The 17,385-nt window shown below is 46.1% G+C and overlaps 1 protein-coding gene across 1 annotated transcript; it reads right to left on the bottom strand.

The window, feature by feature from the left end:
• Window positions 1-16,734: 16,734 nt before the first annotated feature.
• Window positions 16,735-17,148, bottom strand: LOC122004758. Its single transcript, XM_042559595.1, has one exon. The coding sequence runs from the start codon at window positions 17,146-17,148 to the stop codon at window positions 16,735-16,737; it is 414 nt and encodes a 137-aa protein (XP_042415529.1).
• Window positions 17,149-17,385: the final 237 nt, after the last annotated feature.

The following is a 17,385-nucleotide window of genomic DNA, read 5'->3' on the forward strand; positions in this document are numbered from 1 at the left end:
AAGGCGCACAAGTGTTGGAATTACAATTGCTTGAGTTGATTTAAAGCTTCTGGACCAAGGTTGTATTTATAGCCTTGGTCGGGGCGCCCTAGAGGGATAAAATTTTATCCCCTACGCACGGATCGCGGTTTGATCGTGATCTGGATAAAGTCCAACTCCGGCCGCTCGGACGGTCCGAGCGCCCGGAATGGATCCGAGCGACCAGACCCCTAAGTCAACCAAGTTGACTTTCTGGTCTGGGCCCTCTGCTTCTGTTTCGCTCGTTTGGGTGATCTCTGCCATCCGGAATAGGGCTCATCCGAACCCAACTTCCGGTCTTCTCGAGCAGACTTCCGCTCCGACTTCTCGTTCCTTGGAATCGTCGCGTGCTTCTTTCTCGTCCGCCAGCGTACTCATCCGCAGTCTTCGTCCCTCGGTCGCACCCCATGCCGACCTTCTCGCTAGCTGCGTCTCTTGCTACCCAAGCAGTCTTCCACACCGGTGTACTCTTCCACAGCGCCTTGTCCCTCGGACATATCGCGTGCCGTCCTTCTCGCTAGCTGCGTCTTCCGCTCGACTACCTGTGCTCCTAAGCTCCTGCACCCTTAGACACAAGGTTAAAAATATTCATGACCTAACTTAATTTGTTGATCACACCAAAATAATCTTGGGGTTCCAACAAATATAAAGTATTTAATTGATTTTGTAATAAATATCATTTGCATTCATTGAATAATGGGAAAAGGTTAAAAAAAAAAAATTGCATTTTAATCAAGTAATTTTGCCCATTTTATTTATACCTTACTTTTAATAAAAGGAAGGTAACATGGAAATTAAAGGAAACATTATTTTAATTTAAAATATAAATATAAATAAGCATATACTAATAATATGAGAGTGTACAAGAATAATAGTAATCTACCTATTTAACATTTTTATCTTAAAAAAACCTCACATTTAATATACTATAATCAAAGAAAAAACATACTTATAATGACATAATGACATGTGCCAAAAATATAAATTATAAAAAATATATAAGGGAAGAGTGAAATGAAATGAAATCTAACTTTATGAAAACAAAATAATATTTTAGTGGTAACTTTCACAAGGAAATGAAGTCAGTTATCTTGTCATTTTTTTCCTCATTTATATTGATTTTTTTTCTAAATGAATTGGTTTTAATTTGTTTGATTTACAAGAGTGACTATTATTTAATCATTCATTCTTGAATACATTCATTTTGTTGTTTTGTAGGATAGGCTATTTAGATTGTACGATGAACATGCTAATTACCTTAAGATTGATCAAGCAAACTGACCGAATCAATCGGGGAAAGATAGACCAACAAATCATAAATGAGTTCGAAAGAGTTGCACCGTGCAACCGAGCCAAATGAGTTGAAAGAACCACACAAATCAACCTAGCTAAGCAAAATCTAGTGATATAGACAATATGACATCGAATATACTTACAAAGATGTACAAGTTGCCGCTCATAATCTTCTTCTTCTTTGACAAGGATCAAGGCTAGAGTAGCTTAAGATGCCGGCATGGGAAACAAAAGATATAATGGTTTATCCTATCTGAAAGCATGAATCTAGAAAGATAGGGATATGACGGATTCGTTGACTGGTAGAAGACCTCGCTCTACTCTGTAAAATAAGTAACGTAAGTGCCGGACCAAGGAAGGGATCCTCGACGTTGGCCTTCTGACGCTCAAGTCAGTCATCAGAATGTGGAGAAAAGTGAAGCAACTGTAGAATGATGCGCAAACAGTAGATAACAAGTACCTCCGCCGGTGACGAACCCCCTTTATATAGAGCCTTGGTGGGCAACGTGCGCACTTCTCGAGGCATGGGCACACTGTCCAATGTGTCCTAGGAAATGGTCTATCAGAAAAGTACCTCTAACACAATACCTTAGCAGGGCATGTATATCCCTGGCAAGACAGTAGAAACTTCCGTCGTACGATCCGCTTGTTGACTATGCCTCGTGTTAGCGGCACTACCTCCCAAAAGGATGTCGAAAGATTCTACAGTGGTCCCATTGCTAGGCCGAGCGAGGTAGCCACTCGGCTGGGACTCTGCTCCGTCCGTGGCCAGGTCCTGCTGCTTGGTTGAGCGGGGTATCCGATCGGCCGGGAACCCTCCGTTCTGTCAACCGCAGTGGATCTTCTATGCGATGACTGTGCAACATATGTCTTTCCCTGTTTGGGCAAGCTATCCGGTCTCCCTCGACGTCCTGCTGCCCTATATCGAGCGTTATTGTCTTACACATTATCCCAAGCTAGACTGGAGGACTGCTCGGACCCGTCTCCAGCCAGTGGGGGCCTGACTGCCTGACCGGTCATTGCCATTTCCCTCCGTTCAGCCCTTTGGCACCCCGACGTTGATCACCTTGACTTTGACCCCCATCCTGGCCATTGACCCCGTGCCAGGTAGGCCTCTCTCCATCACTGCATCACAAGCCTCCTCCTCAAGTCTAGTCAAAGGAGGCTGCAAGTTCGACTGACTGGACCAGTAGAGTCTTCGATGGCTCCCACGCCTTTGCCGCTTAGTTGAGCGCCCTGACGTCATCCAGATTTCTCGAAGACCATGTAAATATCTAATCATTATGGTCGAGCACACGACCATACATTTTAATTAAGCCACATTAATGTCGTCCGGTGATTGAGCGCCACGTGTCATCCTTTCTGTCGCCGCACGTTTGGCGTGACAGACGGATATCCGTTGGCAACGCGACAGATGCCTTTTTGAATTCGACGGCCGGATCTTCACCTAGTTTTTCTCAACCCTGGATCGAACGGTATAGGATGATTGGCCGCGAGGCTTTATAAACCTCGCGTGCGTCGCCGTCACCTTCATTTCGCGTGTCTTCATCTTTGAGCTCCTTTGTGATGCTTCGTTTTCTCTTCTTCTTCGCCGAACTTCCCTGTATGCTCTTTTTTTTCATGCTCTAATCTGTTCGTTGTCCTTTAATTTGTCGAGTCTGTCTTTGATGGTTGGTTCCCCCCAGCTCCTGTCCTTGGACTCTGGTATACTTCCACCAAGTCTAGGTTCGACGGGGGTGACACTGAGAGTCTGAAATCCGCTTATGAGTTTCACCTTGGCTACCAAATTATTCTTCCTTCTGCTTTTGACCGGCCATATAAACCACCGCTGGGTTTTTATGTTTCTTTAGGGACTAGTTCACCGTCGGTTTGTGGTCCCCTGTCCATCATTTTTTCACCGCGGTGGGTAAATATTTCCATATTTTACTTAACCAATTAGTGTCGAACTTCTTTCGGCTGTTATACAAGGTCATCGTCTTGTTCCGCCTACACCACATTCCATTGACTCCTCAGCTCTTCCATTACTTTTATTATTTGAAATTATCTGAGTCGGGACTTTTCTCTTCTAAGCCTGAGTGGGCTTAGTCTTTTTTGATAAAATGTCATCCTCCAACAAGAATTGGAGAGACTATTATTTCTTCGTTCGCTTTCCCAAGCGGCCAGATTCCCCGACCGACTGGCAGCTAGAAGTGCCGAACCCTCCGGAGCTCAGGAATTACAAAAGGCGCTTGGACTACCTCCATGCAACTTCAAGCTTAGCCAGTCAGAAGTACCATATCCACAAGTTGCTGTTGGAGGGCGTCCTCTACGTGTTCGGCTTGAGCTCGATTCGCATGAAGCTTCCGTCCAACTTAGGTATGCTCTTTCTTCTCCCAATTTTTGAATCTAACTGATTTTTCCTCCTTTTGTGCAGCTCAAATCATGTTGCGAGTGTGTCTGGCCGGCAAGTGCAAGCTTGCGAACGCAGATATCAACACTGCGGAAATGGCCGAGCTGGAGAGCCGCAACCTGCAGCCGGTCAGCTACCATGAGGATCCGCTCGGCGACGAAGAGGGAACACAAGGGTTGGGGAGTGGAGGTGGAGCCGGCCAGACGACAACTAGTGGAGTGGCAGCTACTGCCGACCTTCCGCCTGAATGACCGTCGATGGTTCCTATCGTAGTCGCCTCAGAGCTAGCTACCTCCGATGAACCCTTGTGACAACTCAAGAGATGCCGAGATGAAGGTTCCTCCTGATCTTCCACTTCTGCCTTGTATGTTAGGACCAAAAGTAGCTAGAGGGGGGGTGAATAGCTCGTCACGTTCGCTCGGTGCGCTTCGTTGCTTGGCGTTGCTTGTTTCTTCTTGGATGTGCAGCGGAAAATACAGAAACAAACACAAAACGCTAACACTAGGATTTTACTTGGTATCCACCTCACAAGAGGTGACTAATCCAAGGATCCACACCAACGCACACACCCTCCACTATGAATAACACTCCTTTATGGTAACTACCAAAGGCGGAGAAGCCCTACAACACTCTCAATACAAGAAGAAGAAAGGGAAATACAAGTTAAGCAAAAGCTTACAAGATGTGCAGTAAAAACCCTAACCCTAACTTCTTCCTCTTGCAATAGATCCGCCTCTTGACTTGGAAAGCCTCCAAGAACCTTCAAGAACTGGCGATCACGTGCTTGTAGAGAGCTGTGGAGGAGCTGGAATGAATCTGAGAAGAGCTTGTGAAGAATTTCCGAAGACCACGCTCGCCTGCGGCTTTAAACCCGACGCAACGGTCGGATCCCGATCGATTCGAATGTTCCGAATCGATCGGGGAGGCTTTGGATCGATCCACGGATCGATCGGGCCGCCTCGTGACGCAATGCCAGGATACGGTCGATCCGTGCGCTGTTGTCGTGGCTGGGATCGGCGGCCTGGTCAGAGGCTCGGGTGGCGTAAGCCTTGGCCACGCGCGCGCGAAGGTCGCGATTGTCGGCCTGGATCCACATCTGAATCGATCACGGATCGATCCGGCGCAATTTTGCCCAAAACCAAGTCCCAAACCTCCTAACCAACATCCGGTCAACCTTGACTGTTGGTACATCATGCCTCGCATCCGTCACCCTTGACTGCTAGGACTCCCTACCAAGTGTCGGTCAATCCTTTGACCCACTTGGACTTTTACTCGTCGTGCAAGTATCCGGTCACTCCATTGACCTACTTGACTTCCACCAAGTCTGGTCAACCTTGACCCATCGGACTTCCTTCCTTGCCAAGTATCCGTCAATCCTTTGACCTACTTGGACTTCCCCAACACCGGATGTCCGATCATCCTTGATCCATCCGGATTTTCCCTTGCCGCTTCACTCACCGGGCGTTCACCTAGCTTCACTCACTAGGGTTTTCCATCCGCCTAGCTTCACTCACTAGGACTTTCACGGCTTCACTCAGGACTTTCTTTACGCCTAGCTTCACTCACTAGGACTTTCACGCTTCACTCACCAGGATTTCCACCTAGCTTCACTCACTAGGATTTCCTTACGCCTAGCTTCACTCACTAGGACTTCCTAGTCAAGTATCCGTCAACCTTGACCTACTTGACTCTTCTTGATCTCTATCTTATTGTCAAACATCTAAACCCAAACCAAGACTCGGCTTGGTTAACCAGGTCAACCTTGACCTGAGGGATTTTGCACCAACAATCTCCCCCTTTTTGATGTTTGACAATACCACAATAACACTTACAATCCCACATGTAAGTTAGGCTAATCCTATAGCCTCCTTCTTCATGCCACTAGGTAATGAACCCATAAATTAAGCTTTCCATTCTCCCCCTAAGAGGGCAAACTCCCTCTAGGTAATGAAAACCTAACTTACTTCCTTTCATTCTCCCCCTATTGGCACACATCAATCCCCTAAAAAAAACATCAAACCGTCTTTGGACACACATCAACCTATGCTCCAATTTTGGGCACACTTCAACAACTCCATTTGTTGAAGACTCTCCCCCTGAAGAGTTGCTCATCGTGATCACAATTTTACTCATTGTGATCAACTCAATATTGAAGGTCCCATACCCTTCATTATCCTTAACTTCTCCCTCAATGTTGACAAATACCCAACCTTGAGCATTTTCAACCACTTGAGTTGCCACTTGAAATGATGAGGATATCCACTCCCCATTTATCCCCATTTCAAGTTTAAATGCTCAACCTTGAGCAAGTTCACAACAGAAGGTTAACCACCTTCCAAGGTTCATGAAAAATAATTTTCATGTCTTTAAAGAGTCCCTCTCCCTAAAGACATGGTGGTAACTTCTGTCATTGCACCAACAATGACTTGGAATCCCTAAACCTTTAGGAAACCCAGATTTAGAAGTTTTGAGGTTCAACTGTTCAAAATTTGAAACAAACCTCAACCTAAACTTCAATGAAGTCTTCCTTTACCATTCCATCCTTGTTTTCAACACGAAAACACCCTTTTTATGTATACAAATGTATTTTAAGGGTTTGGAATGGTTACCTAGACTAAAATAGGTTCAAAGTCTGAAATCGGGCTTTCTCACCAAAATCAGCAACTTGGATCGATTGAGTTGGGTTCAATCGATTGAACCTCCGAATCGATCCACCGATCGATTCAGACACCTGAATCGATCGGCTGATCGATCCAGTGACTTTCCGCGGGAATGCTCGAATCGATCCATGGATCGATTCAGCACTCAATCGATCCATGGATCGATCGAGACTCGATAGTTGCTGAAATTCCATTTCGGTCAACGAAACCCCTAGAAAATTCTACAAAATCCAAAATTATGAAGTTTCGTGTAGACATTGTTTAGGGCATATACTATCAAGGAAAAATAGTTTTCTATGAAAATACATCATATTTTCAAAGATTGACACAAACTTGAAAACTTCCAAAAACTTTAGTGTTTTCTTCAAGTTTGTGTCTAACTATTCAATGGTGATTACTATCAAAAGATAGCCTTCACCAAGGTTTTCCAAAATCATTTTGAAAACATTTTCAAAACCAATATCCCACCATATTCCTTGGGCTTAATGCACATGACTTGTACATTAGCTTTCCCAATGATGGGAAAACACATAACTATGTGTTTTGATGAACTTAAAACTCAAAAGAATGCACTAAATCAACATCTTGAGTTTTGTTCATCATCCTAACATCTCACTTGTATCTAATGTGCACTAAAACACATACAAGTCATCTTATAGGTCTTGTGAGATGTAGATTTTGGTTTTGCCCTAATCTAGGGATCATGCATATCTATCTAGGCATTTTAGATATATATTAGACATCCACCAAGGATGTCACTTGTTAATAAGTGTTGTTAAATGCCATTTGTCCTTAATTACAAGGAATTAAACTTAATGCATGATAATGTTATGGCATATATCAAAATAAGATAACTTTCAAAAGAAAGATATCCTATAGCTACATGATGTATGAATGTCATGACATGGTATTTTTATCTTTTTCATAATAAGTCATGAATGCAAAAATAGACATGATGTCATGGCATATGATGGGCAAACAATCATGGCAAGATTTAGCATAAATAAAATATACCTAGATTAACTATCTAAGTATCCTTAAACCATTAGCTAAACTTACAACTTAAACCTAGATTGCCCTAAAGTGCTTCAAGAAAATGCCAAAACCTAAATTGGCATTTCTAATTCCCTTGATTAATTTATGCCAATTGAAATTAAGCATATTCCTCAATTGTTGGCATATTTCATTTTTCCACAAGAGTAGCACTTTAAAGTTAAGGCCCGGATTGCCTTAAATTTCCTAAGAACATACCAAAATCCCAACTTGGTAGCTCTTATGAATTTCCCAATATGTGCCTTTTAAGATTAAAATCAAATTTTCACCACTAGGCACATTTTACTCTTTCAAGGAGTAAATAATAGTTCCATTTCATTTTCAAAGGTTAACAAAAACCTTGAAAATGCTCCTTGAGTGTCAATTTCCTCAAAGTTGGGTTAACTACCCTTCTAATTGGAGTTGACACTCTCTAACCCATTTATGGGGTAGAGAAGATGCTCCTAGGAACCCAAACCCTATTGGTGCTCCTTGCATGCTCTAGGTACTCACTAGGGATAACTTCCCTAGATACCTTCCTAGTGACCTTGTTGGGCTTCTTAGAAGCCTTGGTCACATTTTCTAGGTCAACCCTAGGGATAGCCTCCCTTGTGACCTTGTTAGTGACTTTCTTAGACTTCTTAGAAGTCTTAGTCACTTTGGTTGCAAAAATACTCTTAGGGATGACTTCCCTAGTATTCTTGACTTGACCACCAAACCTAGGGTTTGTTCCATAACTATATGGAACCCTATGATAACTAGGCACATCCTTCTTAGCCTTTGGTTTGTATCCCAAACCTCTATGGCTATTTGATGGCTTTGACTTTCCTAGCCCTAGGTTTTGCTCATTTTGCCCTTTTAGGATATTTTCCATCCTTTTTAGGGTCTTTTCCATTTTATCAAGTCTTGATCTCAAGACTTGATTTTCTATCATTAAATCCTTAGAATTTGGTTTTTCATTAAGTCCATGAGCATTTTGGTTTCTAGGCTTGTATCTAAAATCCTTAGAGTTATTGCCTAGACTTTTACCTACATTCCTAACCCTAGGAGTGATAGTCTTAGCATGTAGGGCCACATGCTTTTCCTTAAAGCCCTCATGCTTTCTATTCTTATGGTAAATTGCATTAAAATGATAAAAGTTAGACCTATCATGCTTTTTACCATAATGTAAAGGAGTAGGCTCAATAAATGTTACCTTCTTCTTTACCTTGGAGGCTCCCCCTTGACTAGTGCCTCCTTGAGCCTTGACCCTCTTCTTCCCCTTGGGGCATTGACTACGATAATGCCCCTTTTGATTGCAAGAGAAGCATATAATATGCTCCTTGCTCTTCTTTGTGTTGGGGATGGTCTCCTTGGGCTTCACCTTGCCCTTTTGTGCCACTTGGCCCTTCTTCTTGGCTAATTTAGGGCACTTGCTCTTGTAGTGCCCATGTTCCCTACATTCAAAGCATATAATATGATTTTTATTATTAATTGAAATATTTATACCTTTGCTTGTAGGGGTGGCATCTTTTTCTTTGGATCCGGAGGTAGAAACTTCCTCTTGATCGGACCTTGATTCTCCTCCATTTGATTTTTCTTGACTTGTGGAGGTAGAAGCTTCTTCCTCCTCTTCTTCTCTTGACCCGGATGTAGAAGCTTCTCCTTCTTCTTGATCCGGTGTCACCAAGGATTGCTCCCCCTCAATCCTAGAGGTGGAGGCTTCATCATCTTGAATATGAAACAAGGAGTATGCTCCCTCCTTGTTCCCTTCGTTGCATTCCCTTGAGGATGAAGCTTCTTGGATTTCCTCTTCTTCGGAGGTTGAGCATCTCTCAACCTCGGAATCCTCCTCTTGGTCTTGCTCCAAAGAGTCACCCTCTCTGGATTCTTCTTGATCTCGTACAGTGGAGGGGATCTCTTCATGAAGCTTGGCCAATTTGCTCCATAAGTCCTTTGCATCTTCAAATTCTCCAATTTTGCAAAGGATGGTGCTTGGCAATAAATTGACCAAAAGCTTGGTCACTTTGTCATTGGCCTCGCACCTTTGGATTTTCTCCGAGCTCCATTTGCTTTTCTTGAGAAGCTTGCCCTTGGAGTTTGTTGGAGCTTCGAAGCCTTCCATTAGAGCAAACCATTGCTCTATCTCCATCATAAGAAAGGTTTCAATTCTTGATTTCCAAGAATCGAAGCTTGTGGATGTGTATGGTGGAGCCACCCTTGTGTCAAATCCAAGTCCATCTTGGAATTGCATCTTGAAGTTGAGCTTGATAAAATCTTGAACTTGAAGAATTTGCTCCAACTTCTTTACCCTCTAGCTTTTCTTGTGATGCTTGACCCTTCCGGCGATGATTCCGGTGAAGAGCAGCCTTGCTCTGATACCACTTGTTAGGACCAAAAGTAGCTAGAGGGGGGGGTGAATAGCTCGTCGCGTTCGCTCGGTGCGCTTCGTTGCTTGGCGTTGCTTGTTTCTTCTTGGATGTGCAGCGGAAAATACAGAAACAAACACAAAACGCTAACACTAGGATTTTACTTGGTATCCACCTCACAAGAGGTGACTAATCCAAGGATCCACACCAACGCACACACCCTCCACTATGAATAACACTCCTTTATGGTAACTACCAAAGGCGGAGAAGCCCTACAACACTCTCAATACAAGAAGAAGAAAGGGAAATACAAGTTAAGCAAAAGCTTACAAGATGTGCAGTAAAAACCCTAACCCTAACTTCTTCCTCTTGCAATAGATCCGCCTCTTGACTTGGAAAGCCTCCAAGAACCTTCAAGAACTGGCGATCACGTGCTTGTAGAGAGCTGTGGAGGAGCTGGAATGAATCTGAGAAGAGCTTGTGAAGAATTTCCGAAGACCACGCTCGCCTGCGGCTTTAAACCCGACGCAACGGTCGGATCCCGATCGATTCGAATGTTCCGAATCGATCGGGGGGTGATCGATCCAGTCATCACGTATTTCACCTCCGCCATGGTCAAGGAACTGATCTAGGCTTCCCAGCGATTCCAGGCCTTCCGATCGATCCACGGATCGATCGGGATCGTTGGATCGATCCAGACGGCTTCTGTATGCAGGGCAGAATGGATCGATCCAGCGATCGATCCACACGCTGACGATCCACGGATCGATCCAGCACTTGGTTTTTGCCCAAAACCAAGTCCCAAACCTCCCTAACCAACATCCGGTCAACCTTGACCTGTTGGTACATCATGCCTCGCATCTGGTCACTCCCTTGACCTGCTAGGACTCCCTACCAAGTGTCCGGTCAATCCCTTTGACCCACTTGGACTTTTACTCGTCGTGCCAAGTATCCGGTCACTCCATTGACCTACTTGGACTTCCACCAGATGTCTGGTCAACCTTGACCCATCTGGACTTCCTTCCTTGCCAAGTATCCAGTCAATCCTTTGACCTACTTGGACTTCCCCAACACCAGATGTCCGATCATCCTTGATCCATCTGGATTTCCTTCCTTGCCTGGCTTCACTCACCAGGACGTTCACCTAGCTTCACTCACTAGGGTTTTCCATCTGCCTAGCTTCACTCACTAGGACTTTCACCTGGCTTCACTCACCAGGACTTTCTTTCTGCCTAGCTTCACTCACTAGGACTTTCACCTGGCTTCACTCACCAGGATTTCCACCTAGCTTCACTCACTAGGATTTCCTTCTGCCTAGCTTCACTCACTAGGACTTCCTAGTCAAGTATCCGGTCAACCTTGACCTACTTGACTCTTCTTCGATCAATATCTTATTGTCAAACATCTAAACCCAAACCAAGACTCAGCTTGGTTAACCAGGTCAACCTTGACCTGAGGGATTTTGCACCAACATTGTAGACCACAACATCGGTCGTCTCCCGACCTTCCTCTGAGCTAGGTGAGGCCTCCATTCCTCCTCTCGAGCAAGGAGTCGCAGAACTCCCTGCTTCCATATCATCCGACCAGACACATTCGTTGTTCGCGCTTCCTCAGGGGACGATTTGCTTGCCGCCGGTCACCTTCATGCCACCACCTTTGTTGGTGGCCCAGGTGTCCCACATCCGACCAGTTCCAGCGTCCCGATCTTTGGGCAGGGCAACTTCAGACCCCTATGGCCCGAGCAGGCAAAGGCAAATAACTGCAATCATCCATTTGCCGACGGACGAGCACCGCAGTGCGGACGACCGAACGCCCCTCACCTCCGAGCACTAGATAAGGATTCAAGGGCTGCTCGCACAGATATGGGTCGATGCTCGGGCCCGCGCGACTGTCATCTCTTTGGGGGAGCTCGCCAATTGTCATATCCAGATGTCTACTAGGGTAAGTGCGTAGCTTTTGTATTTACTTTTCATCCGTTCTGCAATTACCATTTTCCTGTTGCTGCAGTTCTGGGTAGAGAGCCTGGCCATGTACCACAAGTTCACCTATTTGGAGCACGAAGTCTAGCAACTGCATGCTCCGAGCGACCAATCGTCTGTCTCTCAGGCGCATGTGGAGGAGATGAGGACTGAGATGACCCAATTAAAGGTCGATCTGAATAAGAGTTCCGAGTTGCTGGAGGCAGAGAGCGGTAAAAGTGCCGAGCAAGCAACACAGCTGGCACGACTCAACAAGCAGGCCACCATCTTCGAAGTGAAGATCCACTTGGCCAATACCAGGAAGCTTCGAGTTATCGAAGATCTGGAAATCAAGAACAAGGAGTTGCGGGTATTGGCTCAGAACTTGAAGGAAGCGAATGCCTGCTTGAATGAAGAGCGGGAGGGTCGATCGGCCAAACGATCTACAACGAAGGCCTAGCTCGACGTCAAAGATGCAGAGCTAGCCACTTTGAAGGCAAATTTAGAGGCGTCTCGGTCAACCCTAGAAGTTTACCAAGGGGCGGAGTCCAGCCGATTTGAGGTGCAGAAAAAGGCTTACCTCCGCTCGGACGCCTTTAATGATCAGGTCACCGATCGGGCGCTCTGTCTTTTCAACCTTGCCATCGACGGGATGCTCGACCAACTAAAGGGCAGCGGTTATATCCCAACCAACTTGACGAGCAAGGTTATCAACCGAGACAAGATGACTGAGTCGCTGCCCAACGATGTACTCGACTACCTCGAGTGAGCCTGCTCTTGCGTGCCTTGTCACCTTTTTTACTGCCCTTCAGTATAAAAACTATAAGTGTTAATGAATGGCCGCCCGTTTGGCACACCTTTTTATTTGATGTCACTCCTTTGTGTTGCGGTGTTCGGCACACCTTATTTTATTTTTCGACTTGTTTGTACCCGCATTGCCGCTCAGGATCGAGTAGGACTACGAACCACTTACCATTTTGTGAAAAACTTCTAAGTGTGGCTTTGTGGCCCACCGGTTGGCGTCATACTACTTGCTTTGGATAAGCCATTTTTTGTTGGTCTCTAGTTTATAGTCACCACTCGGCTGTCGCAGATGTAGACTTGGATTTAAGGTCGTTGTTCGACCGTTGACATGCGTAGATGAGAATTTAAGATCGTCGCTCAACCGTTGGTGAAGACCCGGGTTTAACGTCGTCGCTCGGTGATTGATGAAGATCAGGGTTTAAGGTCGTCGCTCGACCGTTGATGACAATAAGGGTTTAAGGTCACTGCTCGACTGTTGATGACGACAAGGATTTAAGGTCGCCGCTCGACCGCTGATGTAGATAAGGGTTTAACGTCGCCGCTCAATGATTGCAATGCGTAGACAAGGGTTTATAGTCGCTGCTCGACTTTTAAGTTGACCAATCGGCTCAAGAGTCTGGAAAACTTTGTGTTTTTATTAATGTTTGTCCTACATTTAGAAAGTGCATATATACTTATACAGGTACATCTATATTTATTCATGCACCTCTCACCTGGTCTTGTAGGGTTGGAGATGATTGGCGCTCCATGGCCACTCGAGCCTTCTTTCATCTTCGTCCTCTAGGTAGTAGACTCTCGAGCGGAGTTTCTGCACGATCTTGTAAGGCCCCACCCATGGTGCCTCGAGCTTGGTGACGTCGCCAACTAGTTTTATTCTCTTCCACACTAGATTGCCAACTTGGAAAGACCTCGGGATCACTCTTCGGTTGTAATTCTGCTTCATCTACTGCCGGTACCATCAGTCAAACGACAGCTTTATCCTGCACTTTCTCTACCAAGTTGAGCTCCATTAGCCTCCGCTAGGCATTCCCCTCATCATAGAGTTGTACCCGATCAGACTCTACTCCAACTTTCATCGAGACCAATACTTCACCACAGTACACCAGATGAAATAGTGTTATGTTGGTCGCTTCTTTTGGTGTCGTGCGAAGAGCCTATAGGACACTGGGGAGTTCATCTACCCAGCTGCCCCTGCGTGGTCAAGCCAAGCTCGTAGGCCTTTCAGGATCTCCTGGTTGGTGACTTTCGCCTGGCCGTTACTTTGGGGATAGGCCACTGAAGTAAAGGCCTGCTAGATGCCATAACCTTCGCACCACTCCCTGAGCCTTCGACGAGTGAACTGTCTCCCATTATCCTAGACGAGCCGACGGTGGGTGCCAAACTGGCATAGGATGTTCTGCCAGATGAATTTGATAACCATCTATTCACTTATTTTAGCCAGCGGCTCGGCCTCCACCCACTTTGAGAAATAATCCACCGCGACGAGTAGGAATCTCTGCTGACCGGTCGCTATTGGAAATAGTCCCATGATGTCCATACCTCATTGGTCGAACGGGCAAGACAACGTGGATGCCTTCATCTCCTCGGTTGGTCAGTGTGAGATATTATGATACTTCTGGCAGGACAGACATGTGGCTACTGTTCAAGTAACATTCTCTTGGAGAGTGGACCAAAAATATCCGGCCAGGAGAATCTTTCGACCCAACGAACGGCTGCCCAAATGCTCCTATAGGAGTCTTGGTGCACTTCTTGAAGGATGTATTCTGCATCCTCTGGTCCAACGCACTTGAGCAGGGGCCTGGAGAAGGCCCTCTTATACATTTGATCCCCGACCAAAGTGAACCATCTCACCCGCCTTTTTAATAAGCGAGCCTCTTTCTGATCGAAAGGTGTGACACCCGATCAAAGGAACTCTATCAATGTCATCCTCCAGTCGCTCAGGAAGGTTATCTCTTCTATCCTGTCAATATATGTTACCAATGAGACTTGCTCGATCGGCTGCTCTATCACGATCGGTGACAATAAATTGGCTAACTTCGCCAACTCATCCGTGGCCTGATTCTTTGCCCGTGGAATCTTCTGTATGAGGACTTCTTGGAATTTTTTTTTAGCTTCTCGAAGACTTTTGCGTATAGCTTGAGTCGGGAGCTGCTTATCTTGAACGTCCATGATAGCTGCCGAGCTTCCAACTGAGAGTTCGAGTGAATGAGGATTTTTGTGGCTTTGACATGCCGCACCGTCTGTAAGCCGGCTATCAATGCTTCATATTCAGGTTTCTTATTGGTGTCACAATAATTCAACCGAACGGAAAGTTGCATTCAATCCTCTCGCAATGATATTAGTAGTATGTTGATCCCACTGCCTTGCCGGGTGGAAGAACCGTCGACATATATTTTCCAATTTGCTTCCGGTTCAGCGTTCTGGACCTCTGTGACGAAATTAGCCAAGGCCTGAGCTTTGATCTCCGTTCGGGGCTGATATTATATGTCGAATTCACTTAACTCGGTTGTCCACTTGATTAGCCGGCCGGATGCCTTTGGGTTGAGGAGGACTCTTCCTACGACGCTGTTAGTCATCATGACGATTAGATGCGCTAGGAAGTACGGGAGGAGTCTTCGAGCGGCTAGAACCAACTCATAAGTTAACTTTTCAAGACAGGTGTTGCTGGATTCTGCATCTTTCAATATATGGTTCAAAAAATACACGAACTGTTGTTCGTGGCCTTTCTGCCTAACTAATACTGAGCCAACCGCATACTTGGTGGACAACAGGTAGATCCAGAGCGGCTCACCAACGCTTGGCTTAACTAACATAGGCAAGGAGTTAAGGTACTCATTGAGCTCTTCTAATGCCTTGTCACACCCCACATCCCATTGGAATTTCGTCGCTCGACGTAGCACCTTGAAGAACGGATGACTCCAGTCGGATGACTTGGAGATGAACCTTGATAGCGCGGTGATCCGTCCGATCAGCCGTTGGGCCTCCTTCAAGTTGTGAGGTGGAGGCGTGTCTTGTAGCGCCTTCATCTTGCTCAGATTCGCCTTGATGCCCCGTTCGGTGATGATGTATTCGTGGAAGCGGCCACTCTTCGTAGGAGGTCTCTTTGTGATCACGTTCACCTCCAAGCAAGGGTTTTGCCGAGCGGCCCTTGCTTCGGATTTGACCATCTCGACGTAGCATCGCCAAGCGGCCAACTGTTCACCCTTGACTTTGCCAATCTTGTTGTCCACCGGGAATTTAATCTTTTGGCAAAAGGTGGATACCACCGCTCAGAACTTGTTAAGGGATGGTCGGCCTAATATGATGTTATAGGCCGACGACGCGTCCACCACAATGAAATTAATAGTCCTTGTCCTCTTTAGCGGCTCCTTCCCGAGCAAAACGGCCAGGTGAACTTGGCCGATCGGCAACACTTTGTTGCCTGTGAATCCGTAGAGTGGAGTCGTCATGGGTAGCAAATCGTTATGATCGATTTGCAATTGATCGAACACCTTCTTGAATATGATATTCACCGAGCTTCCTATATCAACAAAGGTTTGGTGAATAGTATAATTGGCGATTACAGCTCGGATGATCAGTGCGTCATCGTGAGGGATCTCCACTCCCTCTAAGTCTCTCGGGCCGAAGCTGATCTCGGGTCCTTCGGCTCTCTCTTTGCTACATCCCACATCATGAATCTCGAGTCGCCGAGCGTGCAACTTCCTCACTTGGTTGGAATAACCACCGTTTAGACCTTCGACGATCATTTCTATTTCATCCTGAGTGGTGTTGCTCCTATTCTCCTCCTCTCGAGTTGAAGGCCTGCTCCGTTCGACAGGCGCTCAGGCAGGACTTGGGTTATTCCCTCGCTGGGGTTGATGATAGCGTGGCTTGGCCGTTGTTCTTTCTTCTTCTCTTCGGTCGCCTGATCAGCGCCTGTGTCTCCGATCAGGAGATGGTGAACGATGGCGATACCCCCTCAGGGCTGACCTGCTGGCTATCAGCGTCAGGTCATAGTAGTCCCGAGTATTGTGTATCGCCGACTAATAGAAGGAACAAAACATCGATGTCCATATTTTGTCCTTTGTAGCCTTTGGGCGATCGACTACCACGTGATGCACGACATACGTTTAGGGCTCATGGTGTGGCTGAGCTCCGCCCAATAGAGGTCGCTTAGGGGGTTGATGGCTGCTCTGCTATTGCCGTTCAGACTCTCCTGTGGGCTCGGCTGGCATCTTCCTCCTCCTTGCCGCCTAGGCTTCTTCTATGTTGATGTATTTGGTGACCTTCTTTTGTAGGCGGTTGAAGTCCCTTGGCGGCTTTCGAATGAGCGATCGAAAGAATTCCCCCTCGGTGGGCCCTTGGGTGAAGGTGTTCACCAACACATCTGAGGAGACCGCTGGGATGTTCATGGCTACCTGATTGAAGTGTTGGATGTAGACTCTCAATGCTTCTTTGGGCCCTTGCTTCAGCGAGAACAAATCCACGCTCGACTTCTGGTGACGATGGCTGCTGGTGAAGTGGTGAAGAAATACCACCCGGAAGTTCTTGAAGTTGTGGATTGATTCGTTCAGCAATCTCTTGAACCAACATTGTGTTGATCCAGAGAGGGTGGCGAGGAAGACCCGACATTTAACTTCGTCAGTGTACTGATGAAGTGTGGTCATATTGTCGAATTTGGCCAAGTGGTCGTCTGGGTCGGTGGTTCCGTTGTACTCTTCGATCGCCAGTGGAGTGTAGTGTTGGATCGAGACGCGCTAGGGGGGGTGAATAGCGCTCACGACTATTTCGTTCGATTCGTAAAATTATCAGAGTTAAGAAACAAGCAGCGGAATAAAGAAACACAAACACAGAGACACAGGAGAATTTACTTCGTTTGGAGCCTAGATCGACTCCTACTCGAA

Source organism: Zingiber officinale, chromosome 7B, assembly GCF_018446385.1.
Source record: "Zingiber officinale cultivar Zhangliang chromosome 7B, Zo_v1.1, whole genome shotgun sequence".
In the NCBI taxonomy this organism is placed as follows: domain Eukaryota; kingdom Viridiplantae; phylum Streptophyta; class Magnoliopsida; order Zingiberales; family Zingiberaceae; genus Zingiber; species Zingiber officinale.

What these genes read in the sequence shown, in the direction of transcription:
- LOC122004758 (XM_042559595.1), bottom strand. Translation starts at nt 17,148, where the DNA reads ATGACCACACTTCATCAGTACACTGACGAAGTTAAATGTCGGGTCTTC.